This window comes from Patagioenas fasciata, chromosome 9, assembly GCF_037038585.1.
Source record: "Patagioenas fasciata isolate bPatFas1 chromosome 9, bPatFas1.hap1, whole genome shotgun sequence".
NCBI lineage: Eukaryota > Metazoa > Chordata > Aves > Columbiformes > Columbidae > Patagioenas > Patagioenas fasciata.
Window position 1 is genome coordinate 13,756,969 of NC_092528.1, and position 16,946 is coordinate 13,773,914.

Consider the following 16,946-nt stretch of genomic DNA (forward strand, 5'->3'; position numbering starts at 1 on the left):
AAAAACTGTCTGGAAAACAAACCAAAATTTCTCCTGAGAAAGTCAGAAACAGTTTTGCCTCAGCTAAAGTTGTTTCCTTTAATACAATTTCAAATACTTCCACATCAGTAACTTACAACAAACAGTATCTGCAATATGAAATCATTTAAGCTTGATGTTAGCTCCAAGGTACCACTTTTGGGGTCAGCAATACAATTTCAACACAAGGCAATACAATAAAGTTAGGTTTTTTTTTTGCCATTTAAATAACTCTTCAGAAGTCTTTCATACACGACACTTGCATTTTAATTAAAAAAAATGACATACCTTGTTTATTAGATGCTCAGTGACCACTTCTCTTAGTCCAGTGTAGAGTTTTTCGCCATGTTTATGCAACACCATTGTATATGCATTCCTATACAGCTCCTCAAAACTGAGACCACTATTGTTCTTACGCTGGATCTCTTGAATTGCATTTTTTAGAAGATCCCAAATGCTGTTCACATATTTCTCATCCATAGTCATCTGTAAAGATAAAACAACACATTATTGTTTAGAATCAAGAAAGATCACTAGAGAAAGTTATCTTCAAAAGTTGTAACTCCAAGAGCAGCTAATTGCTTCTGCCACATTTTGTTGATTCCATTATCACAACATTTCTCAGACTTCATTAAAAAAAAAAAAAGTATTTACAAAACTAGTAAGGACTTCGAGAAATAGTTACGAAAATCATTATTTGTAAAAGTTTAGTGCTTTTCTCCTTCGGAGCTGCAAATCCACACAACTGCAGAGCCTGTGCAGGTGGGAAGGCAGGTAATCATCAACAGGAGTCTCTTCCCTGCTTTTCCTCCCCAGTGTTCACAATGACAGTCAGTTCACTTTCTTCCCACACTAACATGCTACCTGGCACCTCACAAATCATACTGCAACACTGACCTGCTTAACTAGATCCCAAACAACTTGTATAACAAAAGATAATGTCTGCGAAGAGTTAGCAAACTTATTTAAGTCATCCGCTTGAGCTAACTAGGTATTCTTTATTTACAGCAACAGCTAAAGAATTATGTACCTACAATATTGTGCCTACACTTTAAATGCTTACAGGCGTTGTTGAAAAGCCCCACATACGTCCAAAATTAACATCTGTATTGAACATATTTCCATTGCACAAATACGGTTTAATAACTTGCTACAGGATATGCATCAAGCACTGCGCAGAATATGCATCTGCTTGATCTGTTATTCAGTAAACACAGCAAATAAAAACTGCAGCAATAAAGAAAAATTCAGAGAGAGAAACTCTTCTAAGAAATAGTCTCAATATAACAGCAAATCAACTTTTGACCTCTACTATCCAATGCTTAGTGTAGATCAGTTTACAATTGTGCTTTACCAATGCCTAGGTGCTTCAAAGTATGATGCTTTATAGATAAAGCAGTATCTAGGACAGCAAATTAGTGTAACAACAAAATATCAGATGTCAACATAGCCTGAAGTTTGTGATGTAGCAAGTTTCATCATCCAACTGAAAAAAACACTTTTTAATTGAAACAAATTTAAAATGCAATGTTTAAAATGAACTTTGGTTTCATTTACAAAAACATCTAAAGAAAAAGGCTGGAGAGAGGAAAAAAGCCAGTAGTTTCTCCAGTGTTTGGGATTTGGTATGAGAAGGATGTAAGAACTCACTGATTTCTCGGCTGTCATCAAGTGATACAAGGACACTTTTGGCCATCCAGCTGCAGGAGCAAACTTGTAGGAGGGGGCACAGGTAGGACAGCACCTAGACTGACATCCCACTTGATCAATAAAATATTCCCTACCATTAGTATCACGCTCTGTATGTAACTGGAGACTGCTTTCCCAGCTACTTAGTTCAATTAGTGTTTTCCGATTTGTTAGTTCTATTCCATTTGGAGTTCGGGGTTAGTTCACCCTTTTGCCGTTTTGCAGTGGCCTCAGGGCCTCTGCCCTTTTGGTCTCTGTCTCCCTGGGATCAGCTATTCAGGACCAGGGTGCTCCCTCTTCCCAGGACGGGCTGTTTTGGTACAGATAAGAGTTCATGAGAAATTCCACTGAGTATCACTTATTTTATTTTTATTTAATATATAATAGCAGTATATTATTGTTATTTTCTTGTTTTATTAAACTGTTTCAATCCACAAGTTTCTACCTCCTCTTTCTGTTCTCTCCCCTGTCCTGCTTGGGGGGTGAGCAAGCGGCTATTGAGGTCTGGATTGTGAGCTGGGGTTAAATCATGACACAGGTAGATCACCAGCCCCTAACTGAAGAGTTATGACAGCATTGCTGTCTCTGGGTTGGCCAGCTGGTAAACATTTCTGTATGTTACAGAATATCAGTACATCAAATAATTTCGATCTGTTGAAGAAAAGGTAAAAGTGAACTGTTTAATTCTGCTTTTAATCCAAATGCTATAAAAAATGAAGGCACATTTGTAACATTATTTGCTCCAAACTCACTGAATACAAATATAAACACAGAGTTTTCTGCCACTAAACAACTGACACACCACAAGCTGCTCTGGAAGCACAAAAAAGATCCATAAAAGGTAATTTTAAGGAGTACATATCTCCATGGAATAAATATATAGAATTATTTGAAACAGTATCATAAACTTATGACCTTTTAAGACTAAGCATGAAAGACTCTGCTTGTCAGTGCAGCTTCCTATTCTGCTGTTGACTTACTCTAGATTAAAATCTGTGAGGTTTTGTTGGAACAGGGTTGTTTAAGTTCTAGGATATTAAGTTAGAAGAGCACTATATTAAAAAAAAAAAAAAATCTAGCATAGCTAGCTTGTTAGAAAATGGTGCTGCAAACAAAGACTCCTAATGCTTTAAATAACTCCAGTCTATCGAACACTAAGTCACTGCAGTAAAGCTTTAGCAAGAATTTATTATCTCCTGTCCACTGCTGAAAAGCTGTTTAGCTTTTGAATAGATCTTCCTGTATCATTATCCTCAAAGTTATATTAGAATTGGAATAACTAAATCTACCCTTGGATTATTTAACTCACAGGTTCATCTCTTTTCATCCTCCTTAAGTCAAGTTTGCATGCAGATTAAAAAACCAACCAAACAAACAAAAAAAACACACCACACCAAACAACTAAGCAATGAATAAGTTCATGATGCTACTAGAACATTTTGGCATCTTTCAGAATTCTGCACAAAAGCATCTCTAAAAACACTATTAGAGAACTGTGATCCTAATTCCCCAGTCTGACCCAACAGTGAAGATTTATGCAACTCTCTATATCGCTATCAACAACAAAACCTGTTAAGTGTTCAGCCTCCACAAATATGAATACAGATCAGAGTGCAAGTGTTTTTCCATGCTCAGTCCCAGATTTCTTCTAATGGTTATATTTTAAAAGCAAACTCCACAGTTGCAATACAGTTGCCTTGCTTGTGCCTTCTATTCTTGCAGATTTAAGCAGAAGCTACATTACTGCTTCTGCTGGTGCTTTGAAAAAAACCCACTCAAGTTCAGAAAGCTTTCAGAAGCAAAATCCCAGTAATTTCAGTAGTGTTCACACCCAGATTCACCACGATAATAAGAAGCGAGTGTCCAAAGAGAGGAAATACATTAATGTACTCCAGTTCATCTGAACATTACCTTTCTTGGGGAATGGGAAAGAGGTCAAGTCTGTTATTGGCAGGAGAGACAGCTGTTTATAAGAAGCTGCTAGCTGGAAAACTTCCACAAACCGCTGCCCAAATGCTAATGATTCAAAGATGCAACTTGAACACAAACATCTGAACTCACAGTGTAGCAGAAGTACATCTTGAGGAAATTGCACTAAAGTATCAGTGCACATAAAAGTGCAGTCGTTTCACAAAAAAAAAAGTCTGTAGAGGACTCAAAATGTCTTTCATTCCACAGCGCTGCCACAATGCACAATCAGATACATACAAACTCTTTAACAATGTTTGTCTATCTGACTAAAATCTCCAAGTCCAAATAAACAATCGCTGTCAGCAATCTATTGCTATTATCACCTGAAGAGCACTGACACCAGTAAAGCTAGTAACAACAGTCCTGAATATACTTCTCAGTGTCTCCCCCCTAGAAACTCAGACTACAGACACCACCTCTTTCAAGTAACTTTATCAGTATTCTTTAAATCAAAAAGGGCAAACAGCTAAACTCCCGTAGTTTTGGTATTAATACATAACTTAATACAAAATATTATCATCTCCCAGTCACGTAGTTCAAAGGGAAGAGCAACATCCTTTCCCTGGGGAGGAGTAACCCTCTGCATTAACATATGCTGGGGCCGACTGGCTGGAAAGCAGCTTGGCAGTAAAGAACCCGGAGCTCTCGGTGGACACCAAACTGATGAGCAGCCAATGGGACCTTGAAGCAAAAAAGTTAATGATATCGTGGGTTGCATTTTGAGAAGTGTTGCCAGCAGGCTGGGACTCTGCATAGCATTGCCAAAACACACATGGAGTACTGCATCCAGCTCTGGGCTCCCCAGTACAAGAGAGACACGGACATATTGGAGAGAATGCAGTGAAGGGTCACTAAGATAAATAACTGCGTGGAGCACATCTCATATGAGGAAAGACAGAGAGTCAGCTCTGTTCAGTTTAAAGAAGCCTTGGGGAGATCAAATCAATGTGTATAAATACTTAAAGGGTGAACAGAAAAGTGAATCAGTTCTTTTTCAGTGGTGCCCAGTGACAGGACCAGTGGCAATGAGCACAAACTGAGAGACAGGATATTCCCTCTGAACATCGGGATGTTTTTTTCCTCCCACTGCGAGCATGACCAAGCACTGGCACAGGTTGCCCAGAGAGATTGTGTAAACTCTGTTCTTGGAGATAATCAAAGGCCACCTGGATATACACTTGAGCAACCAGCTCTACGCGACCCTGCTTGAGCAGGGGGGTTGGCCAAGATGACCTCCAGAGGTGCCTTCTGACCTCAACCATCCTGTGGTCTGGTGTACACAAAGGAAGACAGGAAACCAGGACTCCCTGAGTAAGAATGACCTATTAAAACTGCCAGCACCAGCCTTCAAACTGAAATGCATTGCAGGATAACAAAGATGAGTAACAAAATACTTGTGGCCACCAGTGGGATCAGGCATTTGTTCCCTAAAAGAGGTAACCGATGTCCTACAGAACCTCACTAGGAGTATACACAGAGATTTACCACCCAGCAGAAACAGGAGGCACATGAACTAGTAATCACAAGACTAATGACTAGACACAGCTTCTCATCCTCCTTGCAGAAGTTGTTTCTGGAAAAGTTCTATAAAGTTATCACAAAGGTCTCAGACCAAACAGGTCGTTAATTCTCAGAAGTTTTAACAGATTGTAAACACACTTGCAGGACATTTTTACTAAAAAAAAGTTGCAAACATTACTACTCAATTTTTCTACACACTAGCTACAGTGTCTATCACAGTTCTGCACACTACCGGGTGAAACAGACTAATTTGGAAATGATTACTGCAGAGCAATGTTTCTCAAAATTTTCCAAAAACATCACCTGTCTCATTCCTTTCCATGACATCCTTTAGGTCTAATAACCCAGAGCACTGGAGAGAGAATCAACTGAAATTACAGAATGCAAGTGTTTACGCTGTCTACCTTGAAGGAAGTGAGTCAATACTGACAATTAAAGTTGGCTAGCAGCTCTGCAAGTAAACATTTGCACCTAGTAATTGCAGTGTGTTCTCACTCCCCCAGTTCCTATCCCTTGGCAGACAAAAGGAGCAGGGGCTGACTGTTGCCATCAGGGGTTCTGACCCACCATCCAAGAGGCAAGGGAGACTGTCAAAACTGACAGGCACTTCCATTTCAAGATGGGGCATTCATCAAGATTGTATTAAATAGGCGTTACACAATAATTTGGCATCCTTAGCCTGGATCTTTCATTTTGGATGAAGCTTGGCTGAGGTTATCCAAAAAAGGGCAAGAGCAGCACATTTCCTGCCTCAGAACCTAATCACTACTTGAATTTTTATAAACTCTTTGAATATTATTAGTTTAAAAGACAATGACAGAGATATATTGTCTAGTGTTTGCTCCAAGAATATCTCTGAAAAATGGCGTATTAAGATATGGAACTACATATTGTTCAACTACAGAGCAGATAAAACGTACTCCTATTAATGACAAATGGACAGCTCAGTATTTGTACTTTTCTGAACTCTGAAGTTTTCATCACTGTGTAGCAATGAGCATATCTGGAAGAGGATATATTCGCAACACCTCACTGCCTAAGAAACATCTGTATGTCAACATGCAAACAACTCTGTAACACACACTCACAAATAAAAACAACTCATCTCTGAACAACTAAAAACACCAGGCGCAAATTCCTCAGTAGTGTTATCTGAACAGGTTGACTGTTGCACACCAAAACACATGACTGGAAGCTAAGAGAAGGAATACCCTGACCTACTGCTGTTCTCGTGCATACAGGTTAATACTCTACTTTGATCATCTGCTGAAAAAGTCACAGGGAAGTCATAGCAATGTGCTACCAAAACTGGTCCTAATAACTATACTTTTGCTCCCAGGTGACCTACAACAACTGGAGATGACGATCCAGTATTATCCACATCTCCTAGGAGTGCCAGGAAATGCCTACTACACTATTACACTCCCTCACAGGGTGTGTGGGGTGGTGGGGGATCTATGGCTATAGTGTGCTTATGGCATCTGCCAGTTATCATTTGCAATGTTAAATATCGACACTACTTAATATCTGTGTTTTGTTCTTCACTCATTGCTTGACATTCAAGTCTTACCCTTGCTTGGGTAGGTAATCTTGACACTAAACTTCACCAGATTGCTCCTGCAAGGAATTTTCATGGTCTGTACCACGGTCCATTCCAGGCGCAGAAGATGAGCTGAGTAACCAGTGCTGACAGTAATCCCATAAAGGCCAAGAGAAAAAATCAACTCTAGTCTGACTCCAAAACAGGCTCAAGTCTATGTAGAATAGATAGGGCTCCATGACAATACCCAGTCAGTAGTAGAAATGCAGGAATCACAATATCCATCTCTCCTTCCCAGCTCTGTCAGGCTTTATGCAGCAGAAGGACGTAGAACATGCAATTAAGTAAAAAAAAGGGGAATCCTCTTTGTCAGCTGAAACAACCAAGGGCTGCAGGATTCTAGGTAAAACCCTTTCCTTCTCAACTTTGCTTAAATGGGTTCTGCAACAATGAAAAGTTATTCTGCCAGCATGGAGCGGAAGAGGTAAGTAAATTAAAAAGTGATTGTTCCTTAAAAGACAGGGTCATACCTCCTGCCCAGTGATTGACAAACTGGGTCTACCTCCAAGGCATTGCCTCAGCACTGCTGGCCTCATCACAAAGCAATTGCTGCTTTGGGGTGGGAGCTGGAAGAGGAAGGGGTTTGGTTGGTTGGTTTGGTACTTTTCTAGTAAACCTGAAGCCCAGGAAAAAAATATTTGCTCCTCCTCTCAAAAGGTACCATTTGTCTGCATTATGGGTAGACCTGTCAGGAGCTTCACCACATAATAGCAATTTAACACTTTACATAAAAAATTTACAACAAGTCTTTAATAGAAAATGTCATACCACAGCAACAGTTTTGACATGTTTAGGAGACTGAACAAATTTAAAGAAAGATCAGAGCTTCATTTCTCTTTCATATTTAAGGAACCAGTTCAGAAGAATGAAACTAATCCTGAACTGCCAGCATACCTCAGACATTCTAGATTTCAACTTTTATTTAATGCCATTTCTTCATTTTTTTCCAAATGCCCCTCCTCAACTTCAGTCTTGCAAATCCGTGGAACATAATATCCTGGAGGAAAAGGCAAAACCTGAGCAAAACAACTCCTCCCAAACACCTGTTTCATCTAAACTGTGACTATGAACTATGTAAATATGCGCAGCCAGTTACTGAACAAACACAAGGCAAAAGATAATCTAAAACTTTAATTACTTTATAAAATGCAAAAACAATGGAGACAACCTGGAGAGGCAGAAAACTGAACGTAAACTGAAACACAAAATTACACAGTGCTGATTCTGTGAACACAGATACCTTTCCATTTACAGACCTTTCTATACTTTCTCAACACTAACTCATGCTAAGTGTTCACAACTTCCAATGAGCAACTTAAAGAATGCATCATATACACAAAGACTAAGGTCAACAGCCTTCCATAAAATGGTTTCACAGCATATCCCAACTGTAAAAGACAACATATCTGGTCAGTAGGAAATAAGAGAACCATAGTATGGAAGAGCAGCTATTTCCCTCAAAGCAAGGTCCATGTGTATTCACTACTCAGTAATACCATTGAGACTCTCTTGATTTGCTAATTCTTTCAATTTTTCTATTAGAGATGCAGATTCTTGCACAACAGATTTAAGTCCATGGACAAGATTCACCTACCTTCCTCTCCCACAAGTCCATTAAGGTTAATCCACAAACTATGTTATACTGTCTAAAAATCAACTTATGGGTTCAATTTGCAATTTAAGATGCTCAGCTCACAAAATGCACCTTCAAAGTCTCATTAATAAAGACAAAATCAGAACTCTCACAAATACAGGTAAAAGTAGAACATTACTTGTCTATGAGAGACAATGAAAAATGAATGATAGCTCACCAGCCTCATTTTTCATTCACTTATTGGTATATATGGATTCACACAGATCAGTCCTGCAAGGTTCTGTATTGAAACTGCATCAGTAAGTTAAGTAACAACACTGGATAATCAAAATTCAGTAAATACTGTATCTAAGATCACTTATACACAGCTTAGCTTTGCCTCTTATACACCTATCTGTCTTATTATTTGTTTTCCACAAGACCCAAGCCCCTTGAAATACACACATGCTTTAGCCAGCACGGACTGTAGTCTTCCCACAGAGCTGGATACTGGGGAAAACCAAAGAAAACAGCCCAGAAGTAACTTCTTTGCAACATAAACTTTCAAAGATGCTACTGATTACACTGGAATTACATAGAATCATAGAATAGTTTGGGTTGGAAGGGACCTTCAAGGGCCATCCAGTCCAACTCCTGCCACGAGCAGGGACATCTTCATCCAGCTCAGGTTGCTCCAGCCTGGGATGTCTCCAGGGATGGGGCATCCACCACCTCTCTGGGTAACCTCGGACAGTGTTTCACCACCCTCATTGTAAAAAACTTGCTTTGCCCAAAGAGGAGAGCAGAGTAGTATTTAATTAAAAATACAGAAATCCACATTTTTAAGTTACCTTCCCTCCCCACACCCCCAGCATCTGCAGACAAATGTCTTTTCAAATACCAGAAGGCATTATCTGTAAATGACTAAATCTCCCCCTGCCATGGTGCAAGCTTCTGCCCTCCTGCCATCAGGTTATGAAACTTTTTTTAAAAAAGGTTGTATTTAAAAGATAACAATTAACTAGTGTTGTTCAAGCTTCTAGAAGAACTGAATTGGTAAGAGGCTAAATATAGGAAGTTCTAGTTCAAAAGATAGTTGTTACTGCTATAGAATGGAAGTGCTTATACAGCCAAAATAGTGACATCGCCTGTATTATTAGCCAAGGTTCTTTTTAAAAACATTCAATGACATTTCTACAGTACTCATCACTATAGTGCTTGCAAATGGAGGAGGATTATAAAACTCCTGTAATGAAACTACTTATTTTGTAAGAAAATTCCAACCTACCAATAGTAAAGAACAACTATCTATACTTCTGAAACTTCTCTTACTAATTTGCAAACTGTTAGAGCTGAAGTCTAGATCTAAGTTTACACTTCAAAAAGTCTGATCTTTCATGTTTAACTTTGCAAGGTAACAGAGTACGTTTTGGGTTTATTTCAGTAGTTGTGTTGATTCCTTAAGGTGCAAACAACACCCTGGTTGGGGGGGCGGGGAGTAAAGTATATCAGGTCAGAACTGCTTAACTCAAGAAAAATTCATTCTGAATGAAACAGAGCAATCAATACACAGCTTTGACACCAAAAATCCGCATACTTGCTCTCTCCTGCTCAAAGGACTAAAAATGAATATCAGTATTTTGAAGACTAATGAGAAGTAGCAGAGCCCTCTCAATTCACTTCAGAAATAGAAATCCTAAGACAAATTTCCTAAAATTAAAGTTATGGGAAAAAAACATCTGTAAGGCTTGTGTAACAGCAAGAAATATGTTCGTGAAAGAAGTACAATAGCTTTAAGGTTTTTATCTTAAAGGTAGTGTTAAAATATTTGAACCTAATTATAACAGCAGACACGGCATGAAGACGAGCTGAATTTCTGGGAGTGAATTACCCCTCTCATCTGCCACTAGGATCCTGGAGGTCTAGTAGGTGTATGGAGAGACACGTAGTTCTGCACTTCAATAGCTCAGCTCTGTGTCTGTCATTGTCAAACAGGCTCTCGTCAAAGGTGAAAATACAGTGGAAATGGTGGCACAAAATTTTATGAACTACTGGGCATGCCTTTCCCCAGCTACAAAAAAAGGGTCAGATCCTAGAAGTTTCATTGATGTCATTTAGCATTGCACTGCAATAAAATCTCAGAACAGCCAATGACACATTTTTCAAAATCTGAGGACTTTGAGCAAACTACCACAAAGTAATTTTGACTGCAAATTTCCTCAAAGCAGCTTACTTGGGATAGCTGGTTCCTTACACTGCAGTAGGAGGAATGTGGCTCATTCCTCTTCCACTGGAATTACTGTCAATTTACGTAAGAGCAGAAAGGAGAGTTATTAACAAGATTTACTAGCAAACACTAAAAACTGCTGGAACTCTCAGATTTCAATGGGATTTAGGTCCCCGACTCTCTTCATCTCCTTCTAAAATCCAGGTGCAGGGCTGCAACATTCCAGGTAACATCGTTTTGAAGCTGCCATAATGGACAAAGGGTCACTGTCCGCAGAAGCGGTACAACTACACCCCAGCCTGCTGCTTGTACCGCTCTTAATGCTAAGTCAAAACCATTTAAAGCTTTGATTTGGTACGTGATCATAGTTCTGTTAGCTTTAAGACCAACATTTCAACACTGCAAAGTAGAAATAATAATATTAATTTAGTAAGAGGCAAATTCATATTGTGTTGGGTTTTAATATTTTTATATTGATGATTTCTATACTATTAACATTATAATTACTTTAAAGCATATCAGAGATGCTACGTGCTGCCATCCCAGGTATCTGCCAGGTGAAAGAGCAATGTTGTTCTGTTCATCTGTACCTTCTGCGGACGGCACTGAGTTTCCTCAGGGTATCACCTCTCCAAGTGAAAAAATCCATCACCTCATTAACTTCTCAGCCTCAGTGACCTGGATTCAGAAAGCTTCTCTCAACCACAATGGCCTGTTCCTTGAGCACTCAGTTTCAATGCAAACCCCACAAGAATCACTTCTGCTGTTTTTTGGGTGCTTTTTTGTTTGTTTTGTTTTTCTCCAGTTTCTCTACAAGCAGTTCAATATTTCACAATTGTTTAAAAAAAATCAACACTATTTAAAGAGGAAATTTGTGAAATACACACCAATCTATACAGATTGCAGACAGATTTCCTGAAGCCATTTCAAATAAGGAGCTCGATGAACGATTTGAATGAAGAAAAAGGCGGGGGGGAGAAGGGCCTCTAGAGGCTTTTTGGGCTTGATGACAACTCCTCCTCCATAATGATAACAGCATAACAATTCAAGAACTTTTATCATAAATAAAGGGTAAAATTTTATGGTAGATGGAGGACAACACAAGATTTTTTTTTTTCCTCAGCTTACTTAGGGAAGGGAAAGAAGATACACGTAATAAATCACTTACACATTTACAGATAATCAATACCCCTGCATGCTGACAATAACCTTTCCCTTGGGCATTTTTGCACCATATAGTGCACACACCATGATCGGATGCACAAAGAAGCAGCGTCTGGAAGAGCAAGACTGACACTGAAACGAGTGCAACAGATAAACAAACCCAGAGCTACACATGGAAATTACATCCATGTATAAAATATAAAAAAATACATCTACTCAGATGCTACCAACACTTTAAAAACAAAAGTAGTGTGAAAGTAAAAAGCACTTCTACAAAGATTCTTCACAGACAAAACATAAGAAACAGACCCACTCAGACTACATGTTGTACATGAAACGACTATTAGGAATTTCTGATCATATAAGCTACTCCTATTTTATATAATTCCCATGTATAATTTAAATTATTACTGTCTTCATTTATGTTTATTCTTATTAATATTAAACCAAAAATTGGCATTTCCACAAATGCACCTCATCCACAACCATAAACAAACAAAGCAAGTTATCTGCGTACATTTTGCATACTATTACACCTTATTTAAACTACAGGCACGACAGTTTCCAGCCCTCAAACACTAATTTTGTGTGCAACTCATTAAAGAATCTAGGCAACTCCACAGCAAGCACCATTCAAATGTAAATGTTTATTACAGTGCTGTCCTCCTTGCTATACTCAGGTATTAAACGCACTTTTTTCCTTCCCTCAAATACTTATGTTAAAAATGTTGATATGGAAGTTCTTTTGTTAAGTCATCTAACAGTATTTACTTCTGCTGATATACCAGTACTTGCACCCTCACAAAACAACCACTTGTGATTTAAAAATTCTACTGGTTTTAACTGAACTTCAGAAAAATAAACTCACCATATGATTAAAAAAAAAAAAAATCCACTACAGTATTTTCTACTCCTTGTTTCCACAAAAAGTGGCTCAGAATGAGAAATACGAGTTCACTCGTTCTCAAGAGTTGTTTCTCCCCATGTATAGCTACTAGAAACCAAAGATAATATCCAGTGACACACAAGGTCAAGAACCTATTTTAGAGTGTAACAGAATCACTGTGCTTTTTATGAATGGACTCAATCAAACTATCTTAAGAAAATCTGCCCCAGTCTACCACAAAATGTTTTCGCCACATACAGAGAGATTATCAGACACTGCAGATCAGTCCTGGTGATGAAAATGTAAAAGCACCTGCAGAAAGACTACCTGTCCTATAGATCAAAGCCCAAGACTTCAGAATACATATTCAAATTTTTGAGAAATGTTGCCACCTATGCTGTGTACACCTGTCTAGAAAAATATTTTTAAAACAAACATTTGGAAAAATTGTAACATTTTTTTCTAGAAAACACTTCTGCTTTTATGTTACTTACTATTATTTTAACTCTTAATGTAGAACACCAGAAGGTCAGTTCTATAGCAGCTCTCAAAAAGCCCTTTTACCTACCGCTACCAGGGAAAAATAGTAATTCCTGTTTAATAACATACTACTATGCAGCACAAGAATGAGGGGGTGGAGAAAACTACCAAGACACTTGAAAAAACTCAGATTGAATTAGCCAGTATAAAGTCTTAACAGAATACTAATGCTGTTACTTTATACTCTTGCATGAAAATCAAGCAAGTTTCAAATACAGGCAAGATCCACAACCAACAGCTCTCTTTCCAGTACTATGCAGAGGCACCTGCTCAAAACTCAGACCAACCAGAACAATCATTGCTCAGAACTGAAGACCCAACTAGCAAGGAGAAATAAGAAAATTTGCAAGTGAGCCCCAAACATCTGCAGAACTCAGAAATGCTAATGAGATTAGGTTAGACCACAACTTAAAAGATAATATGTACAGGGTGTTAAAGACAACCAACCACCTACAATTACTAACAGTAATTCCAGAGTATACTTTGATCATCTCTTTAATATTCTACATGTAGCATTATGGCATTCAGGCTGCTCATAGCACTTGATTTTAAAAAAAACAACAAACCTGTTAAGACCGGAAGGCCTTCATAAGATTAACTGGTCAGTAAACAGCAAGTATTTCTGTATTTTTCTGTAATTTACATTAAAACACCACCTTCTTCCTTTGAATAAGATAAACAGTGGTTTAGTTTTTTGGTCTGTTTGTTTGGTTTGTGTTTGCTGTTTTTGTTTTCCTAGGTTGTAAAGCTACCAGAATTCTAAGTGGTGAGCATTGATTTATTACTACTGTATAAACTATATGGATTAATAGCTAAGATGCTCTTATAAATATGCTTGAGAATTTAAAGTAATCAAGATTCACAAAGCCAACCAGGTAAAACATTAAGTTCACTAAGTGACCTTAAACTCAGTGGGTTTGCATTATTTTAATCAAAACTGAAAAAGCCTGCAGTAAACCACCCTCCAGCTCTATCCTCTTCCCATCCTCCGTGCCTCTCCATTCACTCACCAATACAGCACACGTGCACTACGGGTTATAAGCCAGAGCAGAAATACACGTATCGCTTACATAATCTGAATATGTAAAAATTTGGCCATAGTTCCACTGTTTTATATGGTCTATGTGCTGTAAGATGTTCAAGACACAGAATTTATATCAACTTCTTCAATTGACAGATCAATGCATTACAGGTTGAAGCATAAATTTAACAAACTTCATCTCAACTTGCATCATCAATTCCCCAAGATTCAAAACAAACCACAGAAGCAGTCAGTATTGCCTGAGAAAAAAAGAAAAAATATGCCTTCTGCCTACACAAAGCCTAAAACAAGTGGCTGTTAGATCTGAGGAGAATGAGCAGTGGCAATGAAAATATGAGCATTAACACTTTCTCATGGAAGAGCTGAAACCATTCTAGGTTTACAGAACTTTACTTGAGGAAGAAGCAACATCAACTGATAAATGGGGTTGAGAGAAACTAAAGTTTGTCTGCCTTTCTGCAGACTGGATGAAATCAGAATTTTCTTGGGCACAAGTATTTCAAATAAAATCAATCAGTGAAGCTTAAATATACACACACATATATATATACATACTTGAAAGACTCATTCTATCTCAAATGTGTGTGCAGGATTCATCTAAATGCTTTCCAGAATTCATCATGCAACCAGATAATAGTGATCCACAGGAATAGTTCTGAGAACTGGCAAAACACTACCTTGTAGCCTGCTCTAGAGAGGAAAGATAGCTCTGCAGGAAATGAAAATGATTAAAAGCACTCAAAAAAAAAAAAAAACCCACAAACAAACAAAAACAAACAAACAAACAAAAACAAACAAACAAACAAGCCCCAGTAATGTACATCAGGTCATGGTGGTTTTCAGAAAGATCTGTCCAACCAATTCTATAGTGACAACTGACATATTGCACTGAGATAAGAATGAGTTCTTGCAAAAAAGTTCATTTGACACAGCTTAACATTACTTGTATGTATTTTGAAAATGAATTCCCATAATGCTTTCTAAATTCCCACATGCTGTTTGTTTACATAAGAAATGCGTATTTTTTACTTCATACAACTTTTCCATCAAAACACATTTAAGGCTACTATCTTCCACTAGATAAACTGTTCCAGCAAATTAGTCCGAATACACTTGCAGGAAACATTATTTATACATGCTTTATCTCCATTATAGACATCACATCCCTGCAAAAGTTTTAAACCTAGCATTCTTCAGGACCACTTTTCAAGATCAATTAAATAGTGTTAAAATTAGATTGGGTGCAAGCTTGTTTGAGAGCTTTTGAAATGTTCCTTTAGCCAGCAGTAACAGGCTCACTGAGAGTTAAACAGTAAGAGCCAATCTGAGACCCCCAGAGTACATTAAACTAAACCAGGAAAGGGAAGAAAACAACCCCCAACACTTCTCCAGGTGAAATTGATTCGTATTTTGTAAGAGTATTAAACCTGCATTTTCACATAATGCATATACTGTGTATTCAGCAAAAATACTACTACACTCCTCCAAATAAAAAAACCCTGAAATTTATAAACTATATCCAACTTAAATCACTGACATTTACTCAAGATTTCAAAATTTATTTTGTTATTTTTAATGCCCAATCATAACATTCCTATTTGTTGCAGTGTATATGAATTTGAAAGAAAAAAGTTTAAAGATTGCATAAAAAAAAGGAAAAGAACCTACAATCATGCAAAAGCCCTCTTACAGTATTCCATCTCTTGTTTTAACTTCAATGCTACTCCAAACACTATCTGGATAGACCTCGTTCAGATAAAGAACAGTCATATACTTACAAAGGTATTAAAAGTAGCACAACAGAAATCTACACTGGTACCTAAGGTTACTTAAGTGTACGAGCCTAACCTCACCAGTTTGCTCTACTGACTATACAGTAAACTTTCCTAAAAATTTCTTTCTAATATTCTTTCTAGATTTAAAAAAAAATGCCAAAGTTTGAAGTCTCAAAAAAGAATGCATTCTCCTCAGGACCACTTCTGCTGCAAAGATTGTCACTGTCTTTAAGTCAAGTCCAACAGGAGTACACAAGAAACTTCCTTTTAATAAGTTCGTTTTTAAATTAGGAAAATAAATGCATTTTTTCTATTATGAACAAAAAATGAGTTAAATGTATAGAAAACTACTTTCCTTGACTATTTTTGATCGCTCTACAACCCACTTCAGCAAAAAAGTATGGCCAATACTCAAAGTCATTGCCCTTGAGGTAAGAAAAAGCACATCAGAGCACATACCAGGAGATAGCAAATACGAATGGACACTTGGGGTAACAGATAATCTGCCACCAATTACAAAACAGAATAAAGAAATCTAGAATAAAATTAATTCCAAAACGTTACAGATCTCTAGGGGCAACCATGGTGGTTTTCAAATGTTTCATCAATTTCTAGTTAATTTCTAGTAAGGTAGAAAAAGAAAACTTTGGAGCAGCAATATTTTGTAAATTTCTACTTCTCCTTTAGCTACTCTAAAATATAACAGGGGAAATATCAAAAAATACCATGAAAAGTAGAAAGTATTAAAGAGACAGAGCATACATGGAGAAAGTTACCCTAATATTGCTATGTTTCAAGAACTTTGCCTCTCCAGCTTGGCTACTTTTAGTTTAATATAATGGTAAAGGGCTACCTCCGTGCAAGAAGCAAACTAATCTAGAACAGGCAGACCTGCTGAGGAAAGGTGATGAATAAGAAGATGAACTGAAGCAGCCTACAA

At 37.7% G+C, this 16,946-nt stretch overlaps 1 protein-coding gene across 1 annotated transcript in view; it reads right to left on the reverse strand.

The window, feature by feature from the left end:
- The window catches only part of CUL3 (cullin 3), a 56,519-nt gene that overhangs the window by 36,861 nt on the left and 2,712 nt on the right, over positions 1-16,946 (reverse strand). The window contains exon 2 of the mRNA XM_065844813.2: positions 307-504. Coding sequence (XP_065700885.1) covers positions 307-504 — 198 coding nt within the window. The remainder of the gene's footprint in view (positions 1-306; positions 505-16,946) is intronic.